Source organism: Myxocyprinus asiaticus, chromosome 42 (genome assembly GCF_019703515.2).
Source record: "Myxocyprinus asiaticus isolate MX2 ecotype Aquarium Trade chromosome 42, UBuf_Myxa_2, whole genome shotgun sequence".
Lineage (NCBI taxonomy): Eukaryota > Metazoa > Chordata > Actinopteri > Cypriniformes > Catostomidae > Myxocyprinus > Myxocyprinus asiaticus.
In genome coordinates this window covers 11,388,416-11,415,802 of record NC_059385.1, presented here as the reverse complement: position 1 = coordinate 11,415,802, position 27,387 = coordinate 11,388,416, and the positions used below count along the sequence as shown (strand labels likewise).

The 27,387-nt window shown below is 38.6% G+C and overlaps 1 protein-coding gene across 3 annotated transcripts; it reads right to left on the bottom strand.

Moving 5' to 3' along the window:
- Positions 1–1,439: 1,439 nt before the first annotated feature.
- LOC127432899 (E3 ubiquitin-protein ligase TRIM37-like) lies at positions 1,440–27,213 on the bottom strand. Of its 3 annotated transcripts, none has more exons than XM_051684412.1 (25): positions 27,061–27,213; positions 26,264–26,353; positions 25,793–25,894; positions 24,685–24,725; positions 23,983–24,099; positions 23,609–23,696; positions 22,859–22,981; positions 20,063–20,186; positions 19,619–19,686; positions 19,411–19,535; positions 18,403–18,453; positions 18,221–18,302; positions 17,913–17,989; positions 17,642–17,821; positions 17,281–17,395; positions 16,904–17,101; positions 16,390–16,526; positions 11,014–11,096; positions 9,435–9,611; positions 8,720–9,013; positions 8,356–8,520; positions 6,665–6,857; positions 5,769–5,887; positions 5,258–5,410; positions 1,440–4,593 (listed from the first exon to the last, which is right to left on the bottom strand). In XM_051684412.1, exons 2-25 carry the CDS (start codon positions 26,282–26,284, stop codon positions 4,535–4,537), a joined length of 2,892 nt encoding a protein of 963 aa, XP_051540372.1. In that variant the 5' UTR covers positions 26,285–26,353; positions 27,061–27,213; the 3' UTR covers positions 1,440–4,534. The 3 variants fall into 3 exon arrangements, with proteins under 3 accessions (XP_051540372.1, XP_051540371.1, XP_051540373.1); XM_051684411.1 differs by having other exon boundaries at positions 27,069–27,213; XM_051684413.1 differs by lacking the exons at positions 24,685–24,725; positions 25,793–25,894; positions 26,264–26,353; positions 27,061–27,213 and adding an exon at positions 24,204–24,674 and having other exon boundaries at positions 1,441–4,593.
- Between the last annotated feature and the right edge of the window lie 174 nt (positions 27,214–27,387).

Sequence of the window (27,387 nt, the reverse complement as noted above, 5' to 3'; positions counted from 1 at the left end):
TTTGAGTTGCCACAGTATGCAATAGACTGGAATGTCTTAAGGTCAATATTAGGTCAGAAATGGTATTCAAATGTGTACACTACAGTCTTCAAAGACAAAGGACAACTGGCTCTAACAAGGACAGAAAGAGATGTGGAAGGCCAGATGTACAACTAAACAAGAGGATAAGTACATCAGAGTCTCTAGTGTGAGAAATATATGCCTCACATGTCTTTAGCTGACAGCTTCATTGAATTCTACCCGCTCAACACCAGTTTCATGTACAACAGTAAAGAGAAGACTCAGGGGTGCAGGCCTTATGGGAAGAATTGCAAAGAAAAATCACTTTTGAAACAGAAAAAGAAAAGGTTAGAGTGGGCAAAGAAACACAGACATTAGACAACAGATAATTGAAAAAGAGTGTTATGGATCTTAACCCCATTGAGCTTTTGTGGGATCAGCTAGACTGTAAGGTGCGTGAGAAGTGCCCAACAAGACAGCCACATCTATGGCAAGTGCTACAGGAAGCGTGGGGTGAAATGTCACCGGAGTATCTGGACAAACTGACAGCTAGAATGCCAAGGATCTGCAAAGCTGTCATTGCTGCACGTGGACAATTTTTTAATGAAAACACTTTGAAGTAGTTTAAGAAGTTCTGAAAAAAAAATTCAAATTGTAATAGTAATTTTTCATGTTATTAATGTCCTGACTATACATTGTGATCAGTTGAATGCCACTTTGGTGAATAAAAGTACCAATTTCTTTCCATAAGAGCAAAATCTGTACATTATTCCAAACTTTTGGCTGCCAGTGTACATGTTAATATATATTTTCATATCAATAATAAAATCATTAAATGTGTCAACAAAATAAATACTTGTCAATAAATGCATTAAAGTTCAAAGGAACATGAAATTAAATGTTAAAATTGAAATAATACAATTGTATTTATTAAATTTTATTTTATGTAGGTAGTGTTGACAGTCTGTTCTTTTATCGAGTTGTGTTTGTTGTCTTTATGAAACTTAATATAAACAATCTCAAAAAAATTTATTTATTGACATTTCATGTTGTTTTAGCATTTCAAGATTTTGTTTATTATATTATTATATATATATTTTAAATGTATTTCTTGATATAATTCATTATTTATTTATTAAATATATATATTGCAATAAATATTGATGCTTTTAATTAAAGATCTATTTATTAATATGGCACACTGAGTTCTCCATAATTTAGGGCATACTTTTTTTTCTTTTTTTGCACTGTGACATTTTCATGACAGTTAAAAAACTATTATAACATTTAAAAAAACGTATAGTATTTGTATACTGCTTTATGCAGATTTTAAAAGCATTGTACTACACATTTATTTATTTTATTTTAATTTTTTGCATTACAGTAATGAAAATATAGTATCCTACTGAATCCGGCTGCATTATAGCAATGAGAATTTGAGGTTGCGTTAAATGAGTTGAATGACATTTTGGGATGAAATGTGACCTGTGCATATTTTCGTGCGATTCACCCTTGAAGGGCAACTAATGGCTTCACTCAAAATAACCGTATTTCAGTATCATATTTATTTGTTCATCAGTTTAGATAAATTTACAGTAACTATCGTGTATATCCTCCAGTTTGTTTAGGTCCCAAAAATATTTAAAAACATGCTAGAGAAACCAGTAAACAAGAATAAATGTCCTTTTTCTCCGCATTTAAAACAAAACGTCAAAATCGGGACATTATTACATCACATATAACAGCATTAGATAAACACTGAACAGCCACAGGAACATTTTCATAATTGTTTTGGACTTTGCAGAGTAAAATCATGCTGATTGTGGAAGCAGTTTACAACTGATGCAAAACAATGTATTTTCAGATTGCTCAGTCCCAGCTTTGTATAAAGCATTAACCGGCAGGTAATTCGTAAGATTAAGGATTAAACGGCCAAAGCAATGCATTAATTGCAGTAAGCTTTTTAACAAAACATTCACTTTCAACAGATTGTATTCAGCAAAAGCCATGCATGCAAAGAGCAAGACCTGCGACCTTAAATGAATGTGGCTACATCACTCCCAAGATGTTGATGATGCAATGACATCTATTCCGAACATAAACGGAGCGATTTCCCAACAGCTGCTGCCATAACACACCATGTGTCAACAATGCTCTTAGAGCTCATAGCCAAACCACATAAACACATACAGTTGAAGTCAGAAGTTTACATACACTTAAGTTGAAGTCATTAAAACTCATTTTTAACCACTCCACAGATTTAATATTAGCAAACTATGTACCTGTGGATGTATTTTAAGGCCTACCTTCAAACTCCTCTTTGCTTGACATCATGGGAAAATCTAAAGAAATCAGCCAAGACCTCAGGAAAAAAAAAAATTGTAGACCTCCACAAGTCTGGTTCATCTTTGGGAGCAATTTCAAAATGCCTGAAGGTATGTTCATCTGTACAAACAATAGTACGCAAGTATAAACATCATGGGACCACGCAGCCATCATACCGCTCAGGAAGGAGACGCATTCAGTCTCTTAGAGTTGAACGTATTTTGGTGCGAAAACTGCAAATCAATCCCAGAACAACAGAAAAGGACCTTGTGAAGATGCTGGAGGAAACAGGTAGACAGGTATCTATATCCACAGTAAAACGAGTCCTATATTGACATAACCTGAAAGGCTGCTCAGCAAGGAAGAAGCCACTGCTCCAAAACCATTATAAAAAAGCCAGATTACAATTTGCAAGTGCACATGGGTACAAAGATCTTACATTCTGGAGAAATGTCCTCTAGTCTAATGAAACAAAAATTGAACTGTTTGGCCATAAGGACCATTGTTATGTTTGGAGGAAAAAGGGTGAGGCTTGCAAGCCAAAGAACACCATCCTAATCGTGAAGCATCGGGGTGGTAGTATCATGTTGTGGGGGTGCTTTGCTGCAGGAGGGACTGGTGCACATCACAAAATAGATGGCATCATAAGGAAGGAAAATTATGTGGATATATTGAACCAATATCTCAAGACATCAGCCAGGAAGTTAAAGTTCGGTCGCAAATGGGTCTTCAAAATGGACAAATGACCCAAAGCATACCTCTAAAGTTATGGCAAAATGGCTTAAGGACAACAAAGTCAAGGTACTGGAGTGGCCATCACAAAGCCCTGAAAAAAAAGCATGTGCGAGCAAGGAGGCCTACAAACCTGACTCAGTTACACCAGTTCTGTCTGGAGGAATGGGCCAAAATTCCAGCAACTTATTGTGAGAAGCTTGTGGAAGGCTACCCAAAACATTTGACCCAAGATAAACAATTTAAAGGCAAAGCTACCAAATACTAACAAAGTGTATGGAAACTTCTGACCCACTGGGAATGTGATGAAAGAAATAAAAGCTGAAATAAATAATTCTCTCTACTATTATTCTGAAATTTCACATTCTTTAAATAAAGTAGTGATCCTAACTGACCTAAGACAGGGAATGTTTTCTACGATTAAATGTCAGGAATTGTGAAAAACTGAGTTGAAATGTATTTGGCTGAGGAGTATATAAACTTCTGACTTCAACTGCAACACCGTTCTGATGCACAAAGTATCATAATATGGCCTGGGGGTTAAATTACAGACTTGGACCCACCCGAGACTTATGTATGTAACTCCCTTTTATTTTGAAATTTCATCATGTAAAGCTAACAGATAAGTGTGCAGCATAAAAAAAAAAAAAACGAATTAAAGGACAAACTAAAAATAGGAATGCAGCAGTGATATGAAATGTTGGGGTATGAAGTTTATAAGTGCTCATAATTGAGCTATGTAAGGCTAAATAATTGCATGTTTGAATTAAATAAAACATTCCCTCCCTGCAAAGCTCAGAAAATTATTTGAAATTGTACCGGCGCCTTGTTCCCTTTTTTTATTTTTTTTGCAGATGTTTACTCAATGTAAACTTGTTTTCGAGTAGATAAAGCTTTGCTTTGTGGACTAAGCTGATCAATATGTTCACAGTTAGAGGGGGCAAACTACATAAAAAACAAAATGAAAAAAAAAAAAGCCTCACTAATATCTATATATAAACATTGCATGAAGAATAAAGCTAAAAGAGTACATAAAGAGTTATGCACCTGTCTTGATATTCTTTGACAAAACACCCCAGTCATTCACTCAAAAAAAACAAAACAAAAAAACAATGGATGTTTGTCAACTCCTTATCAATTTCTATGACAAATAAGCAGCATTGCAAAAGTAGCGGAAATGTAGTATAACACTATAATAATGTATGTACATTTACATTTTTTGAACCTTTAATTCTATAATGGAATGTTATGCATTTCGTATTAGAGCAAAAATGAAACTTCTCTCCCATTCAAAAAAGTTTTTCTCTGAAATAACATATAGCACATATAAACATTAATTTTCCTGTTCTAGCCGAACATAAAGTAAGTGCACAAACACAGAGGAAATGTAAAAAGCATGTCCAGTGCCAGACGACACAGAAGTCTTCATGCCTCTTCCAGACACTTTTGTAACACTGTTGCTGTAAGTCATGACGGATTATCTCTCTGTGGTATCTCCAGTCACAAATCTCAGGTCATCAGAGATCAGCTGCTCGCCTGAGAAGGACAGACATTCACAACTTTAAAAAGGCTGCACACACTGCTCCGCCAGAACATAAGTAATAATATTCTAAAACTATAATAGGTTGGTACACTCTTTGCTTCCTGTCCCCAGCCCACCCAGAGAGAAAATTAGAGAGCAAACAGGTGGCTCACCTGAGCACAACTCCTTTTTTTAAACTTTAACAAAGCACTTAGTGTAATTACATTTATCCTATCCTACAGGCTGTGTGATTGAGTGCTTCCCCAACAAAGAACAGAATAAGGTATTAAGAGGAGATACGACAGATGATTTGCATTGGATTTCATTTTCTCTTTATATAATTTGTGTTTTCATCTACCAAACTTTTGGAAAACATAAAAAATAGACATCAAAATATATAAACACCTTATATTTATTATGTGACATTTACTGTGGAGCCTATATCACTTTTGTTATAGTATGGTTGTCCGGGAAGAGCAAGACCGTACATTTTACTGTATATATACACTGTATATATGCTAAAAGGTATTATTTATGAGTAACAAGCATATAGATAGCTTCAAAGCTAATAGGCACAGACTAAAAGCCACGAAACTCAAATTTTGATTTCATTTTTTCTTCAAGCAATCTATTATAACCTGAGCAGTTTAAGGATCAGTGAAGACTGAGATACTGAACCTGGACATGGTAGTGTTCTGGTGTCGAACTGGCAGTCTCCAGCCTCCAGGGCCACTGCTTCATCCTCGTTCTCATTCTCCGTGTCGCAGTCCAGCTCGCTGTCACTGCTCATGCTTGGCAGCACATGGTGGGTTTGCTTCTGACAGAGCAGACCTGTGGACGGATGCCCATGTGTTCATACGAAGCAGCAGATATCAGTTCTGTTACGCTCTCATCCGTGTTTTTCTATTTCAGCTATGCATCATTTCCTTTTGCGATCAACAAAGCAGCACATATAGGAATGTTTCTTAACATGATCTTCCTGACATGGACCTCAGGCCTTAAAGAGTATAAATAACTGATATATTCTGAGAAATCAACTCATTGTATGTGATGGCAGTGGTGTTCAATCACAGTGTGTGCAATGACTTATCAAGGCAGAACTGATTTCATGATCATGCTGCAAGGAGTTATAATCAATGTTTTACCTCAGTTTTACCTCAGTTTTTGAGAATTGATCTTAATGTCTCACCTTCATCAGGGCGTGAGGAGGAAGAGGAAGACAGCTCGGCCAGTGACAGCAGTGACTGATGCATCTCGCTGGCGCTCTCTTGGTCACAGTTGAGAGAGGTGTCCGTCAGCAGGCCAGGCCTGGGGGATAACATTTTAGCAAATGAGTGTATTACTGTAAGTGTTACTTTGTGCCTATCACAAGCAGTCTTTTAAAACTTATATTAGTGTAAAGTATACTTGTCTCCACAGGGACCGACTTGAAAACCATCTCTCTTGTCACTTCAGCAAAAACATTTCAAATAGCCACACTGCATGATGAAATGTAGCCATTGGGTTATTTTGTTTTACTAGGTTATGTGAGTGCAAAAACATTACAAAAATAGCACACAAAAAACAACAAAAAAAAACAACTTACAATACACAACACACACACACACACACACACACACACACAAAACACACTAAAAATTTTAAAACAAAAACACAAAATAAAACAAACCAAAACAGAAAAACAACAACAAAAACACACACAATTTTTTTTAAACATAAGCGAAACTCAACAAAAAAAACAATACAGAAAAAAAATAAAACAAAAAAAAACACAAACCAAAATAACAAAACTAAACAAACAATAAGCAACCGCCCAATAAAGTCTTATCTCAGATAAATGCAAAAGAACATTCACTGATTTATAGAATCAGAACAGAACATAGATTCTGCTGACACCATCTCTGACTATTTCTCTGCAACTGTAATATCTATCCTTGGTCCAAAGATTTTTATTGGAAAAATACTCCATGACTAATTTTATTTAAAACAAAATAGTTACTATTTCCTAGATTTGTTCATGAATGGATACACACATTCAATCTTAACAATATGATGTGAGGCCAGTTGCTTTTTTTAGTGCATTACCCAATGACTGGAGTCCTGCACTGTTTGGTGGCAGGTGCAACTGCTCCATTTAGAGCCGTGACACTGAACAGGTCTGAACCTGAAGCTCCATACAGCAGCTCCTCATGTTTAGAGCCAGAGGGCTTATCAGAGGAAGAGGAGCTGCTTCCCAGAGAGGGAGGAGAACCCTGAACACTGCATGCTTTCAGGGAGCCTGCAAAACACAGATAATGCCATTTCAAGCTATCTGAGTTTCCCAAAATTCTTTTAACTTTCCCCCAAATGCTTATTTTTAGATAATTCAAAATAGGATTAAAGGGATAGTTCACACAAAAAATGAAAATTCTCTCATCATTTACTCACCCTCATGACATCCCAGATGTGTATGACTTACTTTCTTCTGCTGAATACAAATTAAGATTTTTAGAAGAATATCTCAGCTCTGTATGTCCATTCAATGCAAATGAATTGTGGCCAGAACTCTGAAGGTCCAAAAAAAGGACTTATACATGGATCAGCCACAATATTAAAACCACATGCCTAATATTGTGTAGGTCCTCTTTCGTGCCGCCAAAACAATACCAACCCGCATCTCAGAATAGCATTCTGAGATGATATTCTTCTCACAACAATTGTACAGAGTGGTTATCCGAGTTACCGTAGACTTTGTCAGTTCGAACCAGTCTGGCCATTCTCTGTTGACCTCTTTCATCAACAAGGCTTTTCCATCCGCAGAACTGCCGCTCACTGGATGTTTTTTGTTTTTGGCACCATTCGGTGTAAATTCTAGACACTGTTGTGTGTGAAAATCCCAGGAGATCAGCAGTTACAGAAATACTCAAACCAGCATGGTTTGACACCCACAGTCATCCATGCAATTACTGTGTCTAATCAGCCAATCATGTGGCAGCAGTGCAGTGTATAACATCATGCAGATAAGGGTCAGGAGCTTCAGTTAATGTTCACATCAACCATCAGAATGGAAAAATGTGCTCTCAGTGATTTGGAGCGTGGCATGATTGTTGGTGCCAGATGGGCTGGTTTGAGTATTTCTGTAACTGTTGATCTCCTGGGATTTTCTCACACAACAGTCTCTAGAATCGACTCAGAATGGTGAAAAAACAAAAACCATCCAGTGAGCAGCAGTTCTGTGGACGGAAATGCCTTGATGAGAGAGGTCAACAGAGAATGGCCAGACTGGTTCGAACTGACAAAGTCTACGGTAACTCAGATAACCGCTCTGTACAATTGTGGGGAGAAGAATATCATCTCAGAATGCTATTCTGAGATGCGGGTTGGCACTGTTTTAGTGGCAAAAGGGGAACCTACACAATATTAGGCAGGTGGTTTTAATGTTGTGGCTGATCAGTTTCTCACCCACACATATCATATTGCTTCTGAAGACATGGATTTAACCACTGGAGTCTTATAGATTACTTTTATACTGCCTTCAATGACCTTCAGAGTTATGGCCACCATTCACTTGCATCATATGGTCCTACAGAGCTGAAATATTCTTCTAAAAATCTGTGTGTTCAGCAGAAGAAAGAAAGTCACTGACATTTGGAATGGCATAACAGGTGAGTAAATGATGGGAGAATTTTAATTTTTGGGTGAACAATCCATTTAAAAGGAGCGTTTCAAAAGAACGGAGCTTTTCATTTCAAGAAATAATGATGATAATGATGAGGTCGGGAGTTTGGTGTACTGACCATCCAAGGAAGAGGGACCCTCTCTGGGACACAGAGCAGGTTCAGTAGGGGACTCTCGACCAGCTCCTCTCAGTTCTTTCTCCCCAGCATCCACAGCCCTGCGCAAGGACAGCCCACCCAACGCTCCCACACTCTCCTGCTTTGGAGAACCAGCCTTCTTCACTCCTGAGACAAAGATCAAAACAAAGTCATACTACAAATGTACGCTTTTTTTGGACACACTCGAGTGAGTCTCTGTTTCTCATGAGCTTTAAACCTTTTGATCTAAAGGCTTATACTTAAATTCTTCAATTTAATTTTGTAGAGAAATATAAATTGTACCAACGTATGCATTTCTTTACCAAGATAAAAGTTATTTTTTTACCGCTGCGAGAGTGTCGTGATGAGACGGGTCCTTTGAAGAGCAGATCGCTGGGTTTCCGGCTGGGCCCCACCTCTGTGTCCATGGAGGGGCCCTGCTCATGGTTCAAGGCTCCCTGAGAAGAGATCCGAGGATTGGTTCCACTGCGAGCCTCCAGCTGCCCTTTCACATCCGACATCTTACTACGCACTTCTGCCATCTGAGCCTTTAGTCTGATCAGGACCCCCGAGTCCGGGGCCGACCGACGCACCGCCTGGGGCCGACGCTCACGCTCTTTCCGAGAAGGCAATGCAGCAGCTGTCAATCAAGGAAGGTTTGTGATAATATAATAATCAGTTTTGTGTTATTGCACAGGTCACCTTGTAATGTTCTCAGTTTCATACATTTACATTGTGCCTTAACTCATGACGCAATAAAGCTACAAGCGATAAAAGCTATAATTTCCGTGAAAATCTTTTTACAGAGGTTTTTTCCTGTCCAACCTGGACTGTAAAATCTCATTGGTCTAAAGTTCTATTCAACATAACCACATATTAAAACAATAAATACATTCCAATTGGATGAGATTAAGCCGCGTCATGCAGCATTTTTTCTTTCAGTGTGTACAGACAATTCACTTGTCACTGGAAACTTAAAGCTCATATTCTTGACCTCCCTCTACCCTTGCCTTATTTTGTTTACGTGATTGACTAATATGTGCAGTGTTTGATTTCGACACCTTGGGTTTGGAGCAGAGAGGAAGGTGGGCGTGGCTGCATCCCCCACAGTGACTCCACATGGCTGCGGTCCTTCAGATCCAAGAGCTGGATGAGGATGACTGGATCAATCTCCAGGAGGCTGGCCGAGCTTGCACCTGCCCCACGCCTTGAACCCCTCACACCTGCACTGGAACCTCCTGACCAGCAGGGGGAGAGAGTCAGTACAAAGAGGACTTTGCCTGTGTAACATTAGCATGTAGGGATGGTAGCTATTAGGGAAAGTATCAGTACATAAAAAGGACTGGTAGTGTCGTCTTAACTGGTAGCCTACAAGTCAATCACGGATCAAAAAGAGAAGCATCAAGAGTCACATAATGAACACTACAACATGGCCAAAAGTAGGTGGACACCCCGTTCTAATTTCAGGCTCCTTAATTCCAGTGAAGGAAAATCTTAATTCTATGGCATACAATGAAATTCAACAGAATTGTGTGCTTCCAGTTTACTTTTGCTACTTTGGTAATATAGTGTATTTTGGGTTAAAGTCTATATCTTATTGCTTATTTAATTTGATCATATTTACACAATCATTTTAAATAAAATGGTGCATTTGATGACATTTATATAATTATAGTACATAAATAGTCTGATTTTAATGCTATTGGTATTGACCAATAAAATGTTGCCCTTTAGAGATTATTGGCATTGACCAAGAATCATGTTTGCTTGGCCAATAAACAGAACTGTTAGTTATAAAAATGACCCATCAGCCTCATCAACGGATATGTCAGATTTTCTGTTTTAAAAATTTTTTGAGTGAATTTTGAGTAATTATTGTATAAAATTAAATTTCATTTAATTGATTCGGTGTACAACTGTATACAATGAGATTGTGTTCGGTCATATAAAGCAATATCACACGAGCAATGGCACTGTTGTACTGAAAATCAGTTCTGTGAACAAGTCAAATAACTGACATTTCAGACACAAAATAACAGCCAGTTATTTTGTAAAATTTTGCTCCGAAAACAGTAGCAAAGGAAGACAAAGCAAGATCAAGCATGATGTGTCTATGTTCACAGACAAGTGAAGTGATACAAACAGGAAAAAAAAAAACAAAAAAACATTCCATATGTAATATCAGAACTCTTTGAAGGCAACTTGTTTAAATCAAATTAGTTAAAATCAGTTTGTTGTTTATATTCGGCTTCTCTGCTCTAGATATCGGCATTAATATAAGCTATTGAAAAAAGCATAAAGGCTGGCCACCAATGACAACCCTAATAGCCATAGTAGGGTTATGTAAATAATATAATTTTAGCTAAAAAGGTGTATTTAGTGAAAATGACTAATGACAGTTGCATTTAGGCAGCACTAACAGCATTTTAGACAGCAGATTCTGCAGTAACTCTTCAAAGGCTGATATGGTAATTTGGCTCGGTTACATCACTACAACTGATTAACAGGGTGTCACAGTCGATGACACTTCAAAGCCAAGTGTTTCAACACACCAGATTGTCATATGCACTCAGTTTTCATTAGAAAAACAGCATTATTTGTATCAATGAGTGCGCTTGGATGAAGGAAACTATCGATCACCTGTTGCTCCGGCAACATCGTCGGGTAATTCACCTTCCTCGAGGTCTAGATTCCCACTGTACTCAACATCATTCTCGCCAGACCTACAACAGACGGACAAAATTCACAACACATTAAACATTCAAGATATTTGTAATGACTTTACTGGCAGTATCAAATTAAGCAGCATCGTAAATATCACACTATTGCAAAATGCTTCCCATAAGCCATTAAGTTTCTTAAAGAGCGTGTCGATTGACTAGTTACGTAATCTCTCCTTGTTTTGCGAAGATGAGAGCTTTAAGACAGTTTTAAGCCTCTGATTTTACCTGCAACAGCAAAAATGGTGATGGAGTTGGATTCGATTTCTGTCCGTTATCAGTACAAACTGTCCATTTTAATGGAGTCTAAACTATGATTTAAAACTCTGTTAGTGTCATCACTCAAAAATGTCCACAAAAGTTCCCACGTTGTTTTTTACGTATTAAAGTAATTTAAATGAGTAAAAGAAATTAAGCAAATTTAAGTAAATAGGTAAATCTTGCTGTCCTGATTGATGTTCTATTGGTGCATTTAAATGAAAATTATTAAATCATTCTTCCTTGTATTTATTTATTGAAAATCATTATGGAAAACATGACTTGATTATATTTCATGATTATATTTTACTAGATTGTAAGAAAAGTATTTGCTTTTCATAGCAAATACATAATAAAGATCTATCTTGAATATCACTGAAAGGAAACGTTTTTGAGTGATGTGGGCAGGTGGGCTTCATTACATTTATCTAAGATTGGGAAGGTTAATATTACTAAAATGAATTGTATTCCAAAATTCAACTACCTGCTACAATCTCTCCCTATAGATGTACCCCCCTCTCTTATTTCAAGCAATCTGATAGCATAGCAAAGTCCTTCATTTAGAATGGTAAACGTCCCAGATTACATTTCAGTAAGTTGCATAGGTCGATTGACAATGGTGGGCTAGGCCTACCCAAGATTTAGTTTTATTATTATGCATTCGGTCTCTGACATTTGGCACATTGGTCGCTTCCACCTGAGAGAGCCCCTCCTGGTTTTGTATTGAACAGGATGTTCTTTCCCCTATTTCACCATTGCAAAGCCTTTCTATCAAACTAACCGGAGAAGTTAAGTTACATCCCGTTATCTCGCATTTGCATGCGGTATGGACAAAAGTGTCCAGAGTGTTGCCTCGAGCACATGGCTGAACCCAAATTTATACATTAAGAAGTCCTCTTTCTGCTGGACAGAGTGGATTGTGAGGGAGGATAATACGCTCGGTGACCTATATGAGAGTGGAGTGTTGAGATCCTTTGAAAATTCAGTTCAACATTTTGGGAATCACAGGTTTAAATTCTTTAGGTATTTAAAGCTGCGCCACCTGCTTTGTACTATTTTTGGGAGTAGCATACTCCCCCCTAAAGTGGCAGATACTCTGGAAGTGGTGATTACTGCTTTTGGAAAAGGCCATGAGGCATCAGTGTATTACTCCCTGCTAATTCAGAATCTGGGGTACGGAGCTTAAACTTCTCTAAAGAGATTATGGGAGAAAGATTTAAACTTCGTATTGGAGGAAAGAGTGTGGGCTAGGATTCTAAAAAACGTCAAGTCTGCATCTAGAGATGCAAGGGTGCACCTTATGCAATTCAAGATTTTACATCGATTCTGTTGGACCCCCTCTAGATTGTATAGGCTTGGTCTTAAAGACACACCCACCTGCTGGTGATGCCAATCAGAAGATGGGAACACAACTCATGTTTTTTGGTGGTGTGTTAAGATCCAAGAATTCTGGTTGAGGGTTCAGAGTGTGACGTATTGGGCACTCAAATTTCATTTTGCCCCAGACTCTGTATTTTGGGTGATGGGGCGGTCATTAGTATAGGGGATAAACACATAAAAAATTGGGTCCTAGCCAGTGTTATGATCAGCAGACAGATTGTTCTAAGGGGATGGACGTCGGCTGGTGCACCCTCATTTCGGGAGTGATGTACAGAGATGAGCAGGGTGCCGGCATTTGATGAGATGTCAGATAGAAGGCTAGGCAACCTGGGGGTGTTTAATATGAAGTGGGGCAGCTATCTGACCTTTTTGGAAGGCTCTCAGGGAGGGGCAGTGGAGAGGGATTTATAGTTTAAATGTGTGTGATTATTATTATTTTTTATATACATATATATATATTTTTTTTTTTTTTTTTGAGTGTGTAATTTGGCTTTGACCACAGGGATGTTTGTTGGAGGTCAGGTTTTTTGGCCCTTTATGTGGTTCCCCCCATAACTACTGAGAAGTGGTATGGTCTGAAATAAGCCACTCCACAGGGAGTGTTGATAGTGTTCTCCTCCAAGCATGCCGCTAAATATGTATGTATGTGTGTGTGTGTGTGTGTGTGTGTGTGTGTGAAGTAAGAGTAACACATACAACATTGTCTCAGGCTCTAGCGTGTGATGAATCAGTGCTCTCCAGCAGTTTTCTGTGCTGATCCACTACAGTATTTAAAGACGCTGAGAGCCTCTACTCCAAAAGGATACATCGAACAAATACCAGTGTAGCACAACCACCCCTCCATCACTAAGAGATTTGATCTCTCTCTCTCTCTCTCTCCCCCTCCATCTTTAAATTCTCAAACACCCTGTAATTCCCTCTTTCCCAGTAATATTAGAATACCCTGAGGGTAGGGGGCTTCCAACACTTGGGTAACAGTTACTTGATGAACACCTTTGCAAAGCCAACACACTCAAGCGAATGATGTCAAAAGGTGTGATAGATTGTATGTTAGGCGAGAAGAACAGCGCATGTGTGGTGATACATATCACCACTATAGCTTGTGAGCAAGCAAAATCTAGCTAATTAATTATTTTAGAGCAGTGCATAAACAGAAAATGAATATTTTTTGAAAACTTTCCCATGACGACACCATTGTTTAAAATTACCTGAAAATGTCAGGTTTTCATGAGCGTGGGCATCCTTATTAACGATATATATATATATATATACACACACGCATACACACACACACACACACACATACATACATACATACACACACACACACCGATCAGCCACAACATTAAAACCACCTGCCTGAGGTCATCTGAGATGATATACTTCTCACCACAATTGTACAGAGTGGTTATCTGAGTTACCGTAGACTTTGTCAAACCAGTCTGGCCATTCTCTGTTGACCTCTCTCATCAACAAGACGTTTCCATCCGCAGAACTGCCGCTCACTGGATGTTTTTTGTTTCTAGCACCATTTTGAGTAAATTCTAGAGACTGTTGTGTGTGAAAATCCCAGGAGATCAACAGTTACAGAAATACTCAAACCAGCCCATCTGGCACCAACAATCATGCCACGGTCCAAATCACTGAGATCACATTTTTTCCCCATTCTGATGGTTGATGTGAACATTAACTGAAGCTCCTGACCCGTTTCTGCATGATTTTATGCACTGCTGCAACACGATTGGCTGATTAGATAATCACATGGATGACTGTTAGTGTCAGACGGGCTGGTTTGAGTATTTCTGTAACTGCTGATCTCCTGGGAGATTTAAAGAGCTCCTTTAAACGACCACACCGTCTTTTTCCAGAGAAACCTGTATTTCTCCTGAGGTTATCTGTGGGTTTTTCTTTTTATCCCCAAAAAATATTCTGGCAGTTGTGGCTGAAATCTTTCTTGGTCTATCTGACCTTGGCTTAGTATCAAGAGATCCCAGAATTTTCCACTTCTTAATAAGTGATTGAACAGTACTGACTGGCATTTTTTTTTTTTAAGGCTTTGGATATCTTTTTATATCATTTTCCATCTTTATAAAGCTCCATTACCTTGTTACGCAGGTCTTTTGACAGTTCTTTTCTGCTCCTCATGGCTCAGTATCTATCCTGCTCAGTGCATCCACGTGAGAGCTAACAAACTCATTGACTATTTATACACAGACACTAATTGCAATTTAAAAAGCCACAGGTGTGGGAAATTAACTTTTAATTGCCATTTAAACCTGTGTGTGTCACCTTGTGTGTCTGTAACAAGGCCAAACATTCAAGGGTATGTAAACTTTTGATCAGGGCCATTTGGGTGATTTATGATTTCATTATGATTTAAAAAGGAGCCAAACAACTATGTGATAATAAATGGCTTCATATGATCACTATCCTTAAATAAATGACTTTTTGCATGTACAGTCATATTTTCAAAATCAATGCCAAAATTTCTCAATTTCTGCCAGGGTATGCAAACTTTTGAGCACAACTGTGTGTGTGTGTGTGTGTGTGTGTGTGTGTGTGTGTGTGTGTGTGTGTGTGTATATATATATATATATATATATATATATATATATATATATATATATATATATATATATATATATATATATATATATATATATATATATATATAGAGAGAGAGAGAGAGAGAGAGAGAGAGAGAGAGAGATAGAGAGAGCGAGAGAGCGAGGGAGAGAGCTTCAAGGTTTTGATGTTATAAATAAAAACATTTTCCATCATAAAATGTACCTTTCTGCAAAAACCAAATCAAGTAAGAAACAATGGTGTGCATGTTGGAAAAGCCTGAGATTTTAAGAACAGGCATTTGCAAGCAGGAGGCAAAGGCTCTGATGACTCATTCGTCTCATCTGGTTCGAGCAGTGTGTGTGTTAGTGTGTGTGTTAGTGTGTGTGTTAGTGTGTGTGTGCGGGCGGTAGCTGACAGCATGAGCAGGAACATGTGAGCTTTTGACTCCATCACCTCACTACAGAAACACAAGCACTCTCACAGAGCCTACACAAGTCAAAGCTGCCAATAGTGCTCACTCTTTCTCCCAGATCGTGATAGGACAGAGGATACAGAACAATTCTGCTCTGCTTAAACACAGAGTGAGAGGGGCTGCCTGTCACAAATGTGGTAGCAGCCCTAATTAAACTGTTTTTTCTAACCAGGAGGAGGATACAGCTGTTCCCCTCTGGCACACAAAGCACCATCTCTTATGCAAGAATCTCAGTACACTAGTATTTACCACACCATGAAGACATAATGTAGCATAGAATGAGCAGTGCTCTAAAATAAAATAAAAAAAAGACTGTAAGAGCTGATCACGATTTTGCCAGAAATGTACAAATCTATACCATAATGAAATTAGAGTTCTATGAAGTGCTGTCTTCTATAAGGTAGGTTGAAATAGGGTAATCTAAAGTGAGTCTAGAGTGAATAAGGGTAATATTAACATTCTGCCTAATACCTTCTTTTGTCTTCCACATAAGAAACAGTCATGCAGGTTTGGAACAACATAAGGGTGAATAAATGCTAACAGAATTTTACATTTTGGTGAAACCATTCCTTTAAAAGCACATTCTGACATATTAATAAAGCTGTTTTTTGTACATACATGGTCTCTTCATCAATGTCATTCTCCTCTGTGTTACTTGTGGCCGTGGAGCTCCCGGAAGTGCTGCTACCCTCCAGAGGATTGACGTCTTCATCTCCTGTCAGACAGTCCACCTCCAGATCCCCATCAGACAACTCCTAATGTTACGACACCACATCAAACACTTCCTGATGTCCACAAAACAACATCAAATAGCTCCAAGCATGAAAATTATAATAAAGTGGCTAACAGGAGTTCGGGATCCCTACAAACTGTAACACTTGTAGGATTGTTTTCTTTAGCTATCAGAATGAGGGTAATTTGGCCTAAAAGGTGTTACATTGTGGCTATCCCTAAAATCACAAGACAATGTCATGGTGAAGATGGAAGAGAATCAAAAATGTTCAAGATGTGGCTATGATTTACAAAACATGCACACCCTTTTTCGAGTGTCAAAGGAATGAGGAATAAAAAGACGAATTTTTTGAAGAATAAGTGGGTATGAAATTCAGGACGCTTTTCTCTCAAGCCTTACATTAGAGTCATCATGCTGGGTCTTCTCCTCATCCTCATCTTCCTTTGTCTCTACCGAGACTGCCTGACTCTCCTCTTCTGGTACAGATGTCTTTCCCTGTCGTGAGTCTCTTCCGGAGGAAGCTGTGGGGCACAGACGTCGGTCAGGTGGAGAGGAACTCCGCGACTTCTGCCGACGGAACAGCTCTATGGCCAGTCTCTGAAAGCATGAAGAAACCAGACAAAACTGAAGCAGTATGAATAAGTCAGTTTGCCATTTCTTCCTGCCTTCCAAGGTAAAAACAAACCAGTACAGTATGTCCAGTGAGACCCCCAATCCTAAGTAGTCCGTGTTAAGGGTGACATGAAAATAAATACCAAGGTACCGTAAACACTGACCTCTTTCAGGTTGTTGATCTGCTGAACATAGCTGGACTGGGCCGATTCTAGCTGAGTTATATACCAGTACTGATCTCGACACTTTTGGAAAAACGTAGGTGATCGCACTTGATACCTGTGACATTAATGAAATAAGCAAGGTATGAGAAATGAAAGCAGTCCTTGGGTTGTATACAGTAATATAAATCTAATCAATAAACAAAATAGTGAGGAAAAAAAACCTAACCTCACATTTGGCACATTACTATTAGCATTCTGAGTGTAGAGTAAAACTTTGAAAAGGTATGACAAAGAGTCAATTAAAAGCCATTTAATAATAAAAGGTATTATTAAAGCAATTTTTTAAAAAAACAGGCCACACCTCAGCACAAGAGTGTCAGTCTGCATATTCAGGTATCCTTCACTGGCAAGAAGGTCCAGTCTGAAGAACCGATTATATCCCCAGCACTCCCCCACCTCAAAGTCTGACGCAAATTCCCGAATTATGTTTTTGGTGGGGTCACTGGAGGCCTGATGGACCATTTCCACTCTGTACTCATATCTGAATGGACACAGAAACCATTTTTCACTTAGAATGTAATAGTTACACATAATATGAGGTTGAGAGGACAACAGCAGAGAGTGTGGCATACTTGGATGTCTCAGGGAGTCCCGCAGATAGCTCTAGAAAAACAGAAAGGTAGTTTCCCCGCACAACACCATTACCGTCCTAAAACACACACACACACACACACACACACACACACAAAACACAGTCCGTGAGATTAGAAAGGGACTGAAGTGACATTTTAAATTTATAATGAAAACATTTAATTTCTGCCACCATGTTATGGGTCATTTCTGCAATTTTCACATTGATGTTTCGTCATGAACTTCAGTAAAGAAAGAGAGAAAAAAAAAAAAAAAAAGTGGCAGAGGAACAGGCGACTAATAAACTCACCGGATAAACCTTCAGCCTCCAGCATAGGCCCGATATCTGTAAAGGGGGGCTGTAGACCGGGTCGGCTCTCTGCCTCAGAGTACTGAAGGCATTAAGACAACACCAATTCAAGTTACAATAGAACTAATGCAGCATTTAAAATAAACTGATAAAAAAGGAAATGACAAAGAGAGTATAATTACCTGAAGTTTGCCAAAACAAAAGTGCTTGAGTCATAGGCAGGGACCAGCTCACTAAGAAGAGATGACATTTTTATTGTAGTATACCATCAGCATGCTTGTTGGATACAAATTATCGAGATTTATGACACAGCTCTCTGGAATACTCTTTTCTGATTGGTCAATTGTGGCATTCGGCGGTCAAATCATTTTGTATTACAACAGCTTATATTTGACCGTTGCGCCTGACAAACATTCTGTTAAAACTTCTACTACACTACAAGCTTGATCACTCTCGTATCATTCCGTAGTCTCCGAACTAGAGGTCGACCGATATTGGATTTTGCTGATACTGATAACTAAGGTGGTGGGAAAGGCCAATAACCGATTAATCGACCAATAGTTTTTTAATCTATTTATAGAATGTTAAAAAAAAAATCTTATTCTTTACTTACTATGACGGACACAGACAAAGAGTCCAAAATGAATAAAATCCAAGATGTAGTTATGTAGTACTGTGCAACCAAAATCCCAATAATACCAAGAAAAATTCAGATTTGGTGCATAATGCCAGACTTTTAAGTATAATCAAGCCTGAAACAAACCAGGTACCCTTATTTTGAAATGACAAAATGATGAAAAAAACTACCGGCATAGATTTTTCCGATAACCGATAGTTCCAAAAGGCAACTATCGGCACAGATTAATCGGTAAAACCGATATATAGGTCTACCTCTAGTCTACACATAATCAAATACTGTAATTTTGACATGAAATTTTGACAATATTTCATGTCCATTTATTTACTTATTTAATAAGTAGCCATGTAATAAGCTTATGAGCAATAATGACCAACTGACTGTATATTAGCCCTTATTTATTTTATTTTTATCTGTGGCAATAACACTAGAGACACTCTTTCACAGGTGTGCATTTTTATTCATTATATTCATAGTGTGTCAAGTTTATAGTTTGCATCTTGTGTCTGCATAAAGTGTCCGATTAACAGGTGCCGTGTGCGAGTGTGTGTACCTGGTGAAGTCTGGTGGGACAGGAGTGGTGACGAAAGACTGCATTGGTTTCCTATGAACCTGCTGGAACATGAGCAAGATCTCTGGGCTCTTAGAGATTAGCTCACTCTTACAGCATGAACGCAGCTGTGGGGCACAAACACACTTGTGTTACTATTCAAAACATCCCTCATTGCTTTATTTAACTGGACTATGCTGAGTCCACACACCTGATGTTCTACTTCCTGTAGCAGAGACTCTAGCAGTTCTGTCTCCTGAGTCAGAGAGGTCTTCTGTCCTGTGGGTACAGTAACTTTATATTAGATCAGGGCTTAACATGCAGGCAAATTATTTGTTTTTTTATTTGTTAAAGGGGCAGTTCAAGCAAAAATGACAATTCTGTCATCATTTACTCACCCTCATGTTATTCAAACCCACATGACTTTCTCCTGTGGAACCCAAAAGGAGATGTTAGGCTGAATGTTTTTTTCAGTCACCATTCACTTTCATCACTTTCAATTTTCTTTCCATATAATGAAAGCAAATGGTGACTCAGACATCTCCTTTTGTGTTTCACAGAAAAAAGAAAGTCATACAGGTTTAGAACATTATACAAATATTACCTCAGATGTCAGGTTATATGAAGACTGTGTCAGACAAAAGCACAGATGTACCCATGAGTGTGATGAGTTTGTTCTTGAGTTGATTATCGAGCCGTGCGATCATCATTTCCACAGCATTCCGGATTTCCCTTACCCTCTCATCCTTCGCCCCGCGCACCGCCTCTACGTTCTTCTCCTGAAAACCAAATCAAATGCACCTTCATTAAATTCACTCACAATGGAACCCATACTTATGTTAAGTTTAGGTTAAACTTATATTTTTATATTTTTTTTTCGATTTTCTCCCCAATTTAGAATGCCCAATTCCCAATGCACTCTCTAAGTCCTCGCGGAGGCGTAGTGCCTCGCCAAATCCTGATGGCGGAGGACGAATCTCAGTCGCCTCCACTTCTGAGACCGTCAATCCGCGCATCTTATCACATGGCTTGTTGAGCGCATTACCACAGAGACATAGCGTGTGGAGGCTTCACACTATTTTCCACGGCATCCACGCTCAACTCACCATGCGCCCCACCGAAAGCGAACCACATTATAGCAACCACGAGGAGGTTACCCCATGTGACTCTACCCTCCCTAGCAACCGGGCCAATTTGGTTGCTTAGGAGACCTGGCTGGAGTCACTCAGCATGCCCTGGATTCAAGCTCGCGACTCCAGGGGTGGTAGCCAGCGTCTTTACTCACTGAGCTACCCAGGCCCCCATAGGTTAACTTATATTTAAGCTTTTAAGATCCATCCTGAATAGCTTCAAGGAATGTTCTGGGTTCAATAAAAGTTAAGCTCAATCGACAGCATTTGTGGCATAATGCTGATTACAACATAAAATAATTTCGACTCATCCCTCCTTTTCTTTCAAAAAAGCAAAAACCGAGGTTACAGAAAGGCACTTACAATGGAAATGAATGTGGCCAATTTTTGGAGGATTTAAAAGGTAGAAATTTAAAGCTTTTAATTTTATAAAAGCACATTAATTATTCTGTTAAAGTTCATGTATTATTTGAGCTGTAGAGTTGTTTAAATTGTAATTTTTACAGTCGTTTAAGGTTTGTTGATTTAACATCATCATGGCAATGAAGTTGTAAAATTGGCTATAACTTTCCACAGAAAAGGTTAATAAGTTATTTAATCACACTAAAATCATATTGTTTATGTCCTGTGCCTATACTTTTGAAAAAGTATTTTAATGTTTAAAAATTGCCCCCATTCACTTCCATTATATATGCCTCCCTGTAACCTTGATTTTTACTTTTTTCAAGAAAAGGAGGGGCAAGTTAAAATTAATTTTTGTGCTAATCAATATTATGCCACAAATGCTGTCGATTGAGCTTAACTTGTATTGGACCCAGCATCTTCCTTTAAATTGACAATGTTATAAGCTATGTCGCCCTCTAGTGGACAATCATTTGACGCGTGATTCAGAAGCGAGCTATGCACAATTATTGATGTATTTGTGTGTGGGTTCCTCAACGTCCTAGTGTGTAACATTACACTGGCGCCAAAAGTTTGGAATAATGTACAGATTTTGCCCTTATAGAAAGAAATTGGTACTTTTATTCACCAAAGTGGCATTCAACTGATCACAATGTATAGTCAGAACATTAATAACGTGAAAAATTACTATTACAATTTGAAAAAAATGTTCAGAACTTCTTAAACTACTTCAAAGAGTTCTCATCAAAAAATCCTCCATGTGCAGCAATGACAGCTTTGCAGATCCTTGGCATTCTAGCTGTCAGTTTGTCCAGATACTCCGGTGACATTTCACCCCACGCTTCCTGTAGCACTTGCCATAGATGTGGCTGTCTTGTTGGGCACTTCTCACGCACCTTACAGTCTAGCTGATCCCACAAAAGCTCAATGGGGTTAAGATCCATAACACTCTTTTTCAATTGTCTGTTGTCCAATGTCTGTGTTTCTTTGCCCACTCTAACCTTTTCTTTTTCTTTGCAATTCTTCCCATAAGGTCTGCACCCTAGTCTTCTCTTTACTGTTGTACATGAAACTGGTGTAGAATTCAATGAAGCTGTCAGCTGAGGACATGTGAGGTGTCCATTTCTCAAACTAGAGACTCTGATGTACTTATCCTCTTGTTTAGTTGTACATCTGGCCTTCCACATCTCTTTCTGTCCTTGTTAGAGGCAGTTGTCCTGTTTTTGAAGACTGTAGTGTACACCTTTGTATGAAATCTCCAGTTTTTTTTTTTTTTTTTTTTGTTGTTGGCAATTTCAAGCATTGCATAGCCTTCATTCCTCAAAACAATGATTGACTGATGAGTTTCTAGAGAAAGCTGTTTCTTTTTTGCCATTTTTGACCTAATATTGACCTTAAGACATGTCAGTCTATTGCATACTGTGGCAACTCAAAAACAAACACAAAGACAATGTTAAGCTTCATTTAATGAACCAAACAGCTTTCAGCTGTGTTTGATATAATGGCAAGTGATTTTCTAGTACCAATTTAGCATGATTACTCAAGGATAAGGTGTTGGAGTGATGGCTGCTGGAAATGGGGCCTGTCTAGATTTGATCAAAAATGGCTTTTTTCAAATAGTGATGGTGCTGTTACATCAGTAATGTCCTGACTATACTTTGTGATCAGCTGAATGCCACTTTGGTGAATTAAAGTACCAATTTCCTTCCAAAACAGCAAAATCTGTACATTATTCCAAAACGCCTTCCAAAGCACTTATCAAACCAGGAATGTGTGTAATGAGATAATATTTGATTTATCATTTGCAGATCATCTAAAAGGGCTTTTTGGCTGGTAGACTAGCATCCATTATAACTGGTCAACTCAAAGCACGTCTTAATGGCTCCATGTGGATGTGAATCAGAAGTGAGAGTGCTTACCACTTCCTGAACCAGACTGATGAGCTCCATTAAGCGGCGCCGTAGCTTCGCCACCTCCTCATTCACCTTTGTAACATGCTGTTCGTAGATCTCAGCCAGGGGTTTAAACGTATGACCTCCATGCTGTGGAATGGAGATGAAAATGGAAGGTCTGCATGATTATAACTACAATCATATTTCCCTTGATTCTGTAATAACGATTGTTCATTTCCATTGGTAGAATTTACATTTAAATACTTATTTTGTGTGGGGCAACTGCAGGGCATACATCCAAAATTAGCTTTGAAGTGCATTCCTAGATTACTTTATTGCTGTTTTCTACATCAGTAAATCAGTGCCTAAACGGTCAGATAATTCAGATTTTGAATACATAATAACTGAAGCTGTCCACATTGCACATTTATACAGTTTCACAAGACTGTTATTGCTTAACCACTGCAAAAAACAAGTGCAATTGACACTTTCACGATTAGTCGTAAACATGCAGCTCAAGGAAACAGGGACAAATCTGCAAGATCCTGTGCCTTTTTCGCACACTGAATATGTGTTTATCTGGGAAGATTTAAATGCATTTCTTTTTTGAGACAGCTTGACATTGATTCATGTTTGCCGCTGTATTATTCATTGATAATTTGCTCCTAAGTGTGACTATGTTTGTTCCATCTCAACACATTTGGATCTGAGAAGGGAAATGACACTGTACACGCAATCCAACAGCCTGACTAATGCATTTTGGAGACTTTTGCGTACCATGCCTCCCCACAGCGCACACTGGTGACAAATGCACTTCTTACAAGTCCAGCAGAACACGCTTAACTTCTCATGATGGTTCTCACACCTGTGAGAGTGAGAGAATGACTGGGTGAAGAGGAATTCACATACGGTTAAATCAAAAATCATTTACACACTCTTATGTTGTTCCAAACCTCTATGACTTTTCTTCCGTGGAACACAAAAGGCAGCATGTTAACACCAGTCACCATTCATTTTCATTGCATCTTTTTTACATACTATGAAAGTGAATGGTGTCTGAGCCAACCAGCCTATTACATCCTGACTAACATCTCCAAAACAGAACAAACAGTAAGGCTAAAATAATATGCAATGAGAAGTGTGAGTCTCACTTGTCTTTGTCGTTCTCCTCATGTTTTGTGAGGTTGCAGAGTTGTAGTGTGTCCAGTTGTTGTGTCACCTCCTCTGCCCAGCGACAGTTAACCAATTCCCTTAGCTGGAGTGGAGCTCTGAATTGAACATAAAGAAGTCATATTAGCTAACGCAACCAAGGACATTTAAATTCTTATTTGTGTAGATTGCTCAGTAAACCAGTGAAATACAAGGTAGCAACCTCTCATGTGAGCACAATTATCCATTTCATTGAGATATCCCATCAGGTCACATTAGGTAAAGCACCAGACCATGCCATGAATGTCCAACTGTGCATCATTTTTTCTCCACGAGTTTGTTGTTTAGAGGAATGCAAAATAAGTATGGGAGAATGAATTAAAAACTTCCAATATCAGCACTCTTGATATAATCTCTGGAGCTTGAATTATAGAGCTTCAGTTTGAACACATTTTAAATTGCTTTGGCAATTATACAAATGCGTTACTCTGAGGCCAATATCACGTGGCTCTGGCCCAGCTGCCCAAAGCTTTTTTGGATGAGATCCTTTTACTGTAACTAATCAATGCTTCCCCGAAATGAGCTCATTCTGTGAACACTAACAATAGAAAATCAATACTTAATCCTCCAGATTTACTCAAGACTGTCAGACATCAATGCATCATTTTAAGTCTAACTTTAGAAGAAGTCTCTTAAATTCTTACCGACAATGGGGACACTGCGCTCTCTGCTCCGTAAGCCATCGCTGCCAGGGAAAGACACAAAAGGAAGATTGTATTACCTTTGAATAAATGGCCCATCTCGGCTCAGCTTGGCTCATCTCGCGAATCACATTTTTTAAAGAAAAGTTCATTATTAAAAGTGTTTTGTTCGTAGAATCTTTCGAACGTGTTCTGCATAAAGAAATAGTCAGCATCTGGAATGTATAAAGGCATCTATAATTTTAAACATGCAAAGCTTTTCGGCTAAGACATCTGAAAGTTTTAAATCAAATCTGGAGTTAAAGGTGATCTGTAGAGAAGGGTATAGTACTCCAAAAAGGGGCAGGGCGCCAAACCGCCAGCAAAGATACAGGGAGCCCCTTTCCTAACCCCTTCCCTAACCCTAGCTGTCTGTGGAGGTGTCACCCCCTTTTGGAGTTGGCGCAACCCCGTTTTTGGTTAACTCTGCCCCTTTTGGAGAAACCACACCCCCTTTTGGAGATCCCACCCCCCCATTTGGAGATCTCTGGCCTATAGCTATACCTACTTGGATCTGTGTAATTTTTCAATGTTAAATTATTTTCTTCTATTCTGGTTTAAGATATGTAGAGAGTATAAGCAAGCAATTTTTAGGAGGAGTTCCCTAAAAAGTGCAAACATTACAGCTTTGTGGCAATTTCAAAATTGCTGTTTGTTTTGAGCGGCCCGACAAAGCAATATTGGCTCAGTGGATTTCGAAATATGTTTGAAAAGCCATTAGTGGCATAGAAATGACATGCTTTACCACAGTTCATAACCTTTTTCACCTGGTCCATTACACTGTGCATTAGTTGTTGCATATGGTGTCCACAGACACGTTCTCTATTCAATTCATAGCCAACAAAATATGGACTTGCTGTGGCAGATCAAGTGCTTAGGAAGCAATTTACTAATTGTTACTAACTTTCAATCAAAATTGCCTGCATGTGAATTACCTCTTGTGTCCTGTCAAGCTCAAACAATAAAGACAATTAGTTAGACAGGCTTTTTAATACACTGCGTGCTCTTCCTCTATGCTGTGTGAAGTATGGCCGTTGTGTTTGCAAGTGTGAGTGCGTGTGTGTTTATTCACCCGTATGCAGCTGAAACAACACAGTTTGGAACAGTGAGGGCAAAGACGTGCATCCCGCAGCTTTTCCATGCAAATGAAGCAGCGGAAGACTTCCGCTATACTCTGAAGAGAGATGAAGAGGGTTACTTAATAGCCAGCCACTATATTCTTGAGTAATTTTATGATATATATTTGAAAATTAACCAGGTTGGTGGGCCAAAAAAGTTAATATTCCAATTTAAGACCAGACTCCTGACCAGCATAGATGTTGGGGGCCACTATTTTACTATAATGTTACAATATAATATAACAATATTCTGTATTAGACAGGGACTACTGTAAAAATCGAACAATTTATACATTTATGTTAAATGTTCAGTCTCAAGTTTTAGTTGACTTTGATTTGTAGTTCAATCAGAAACCACAAAACCATGCACAACTCTGATATCTATTCGCATAAAAACATACAATCACAGCACACTGTAAACATACCTCAACACTCTGCTCATCCATCTCTGCCAGTTTTACTTCTAAAATTGAATGCGTCTGATGGGATGGGTCCTGGTGTGAGAGCCGCTTTCACTGCGGTAAAAACAGATGCCATAGACAGTTTAGATACTCAAATTTCAGTAACAGAAGCTAAGGCAGTATCACGGACACATTCTGCCCGATCACTGGAAAAATAGCCTGGTTTATCTTCTTAGAACATTCATCAGTATTCCCAGACAAATATTTGCAGATTGTCCTTATAAATATGTCAGACAATGCAGGCTTGATGTGAAAAGTGACACAAGGCATTGTTTTGTATGAACATAATTGTATATGATTGCAGAAGATTACTGGATATGATTACAGATGGCCAAAACACGTGACAAAAATAAACAATCTACTGTATGAATTGTCAATAACACTGCAGGATACATCAGCCAACCTCAGTTGAAGGCCTTTGCTACTGTACATGGCAAAAATACACGCTTTCGATGGACACACAAAACATAACCAATAACAAACGTTGTCAGCTTTGATATTTGGCTGCAGGGATATTTGAGCACATGCAGCAAAAAAGAGCTTCATATCTGGCTCTGGTTTCCTTTAATACAGTACCAGTGCAGACAGGCTAAAAACCCATTGTTAGACCACTCAAATTAGAATAGATTTTTTAAAATACACAACATTTATTCACAATTCACGCGACAGACATTCTCAGGTGATGTAGCATAAGTTAGCACATTAGCAGGTTAGCTAGAAGGGTCTCAAAACCCAGTCACCATCAAGAAAACAACTCCCACCTTTTTACCTTGCAATGTTGCTCTCTATGATTTGAGTCCGTCGCTCCAGATGTCAAAACAAACGCCGATAATTTAATGTCTCATAAACAGATATTTTAGCATCAGCTTGTTTACAGAATAGCCAGCAGCGAACGTAGCGCCTATATGTCAATGTCAGTCACCATGGGAGACCGTGTCAGTCACCATGGGAAACCGTATCCACCAATCGCCTTCATTGTTGGTGGACGCTTGCCATTGCATTAACCAATCACAAACGATCATTGTGAATGGGCGGTACGTTTAGCGATTTGACACGCCTACTTCAAAGCGCCAATATCAAATATATAA

Bases quoted from the DNA above. Each gene is read 5' to 3' on its own strand.
- LOC127432899 (XM_051684412.1), bottom strand. From the start codon at position 26,284: ATGGATGAGCAGAGTGTTGAG. The intron at 20,187-22,858 runs GTAAGCACTCTC...TTTGGTTTTCAG, and splicing joins TCAGTCTGGTTCAGGAAGTG to GAGAAGAACGTAGAGGCGGT. The intron at 18,303-18,402 runs GTAATTATACTC...TAATGCCTTCAG, and splicing joins TTTGTTTTGGCAAACTTCAG to TACTCTGAGGCAGAGAGCCG.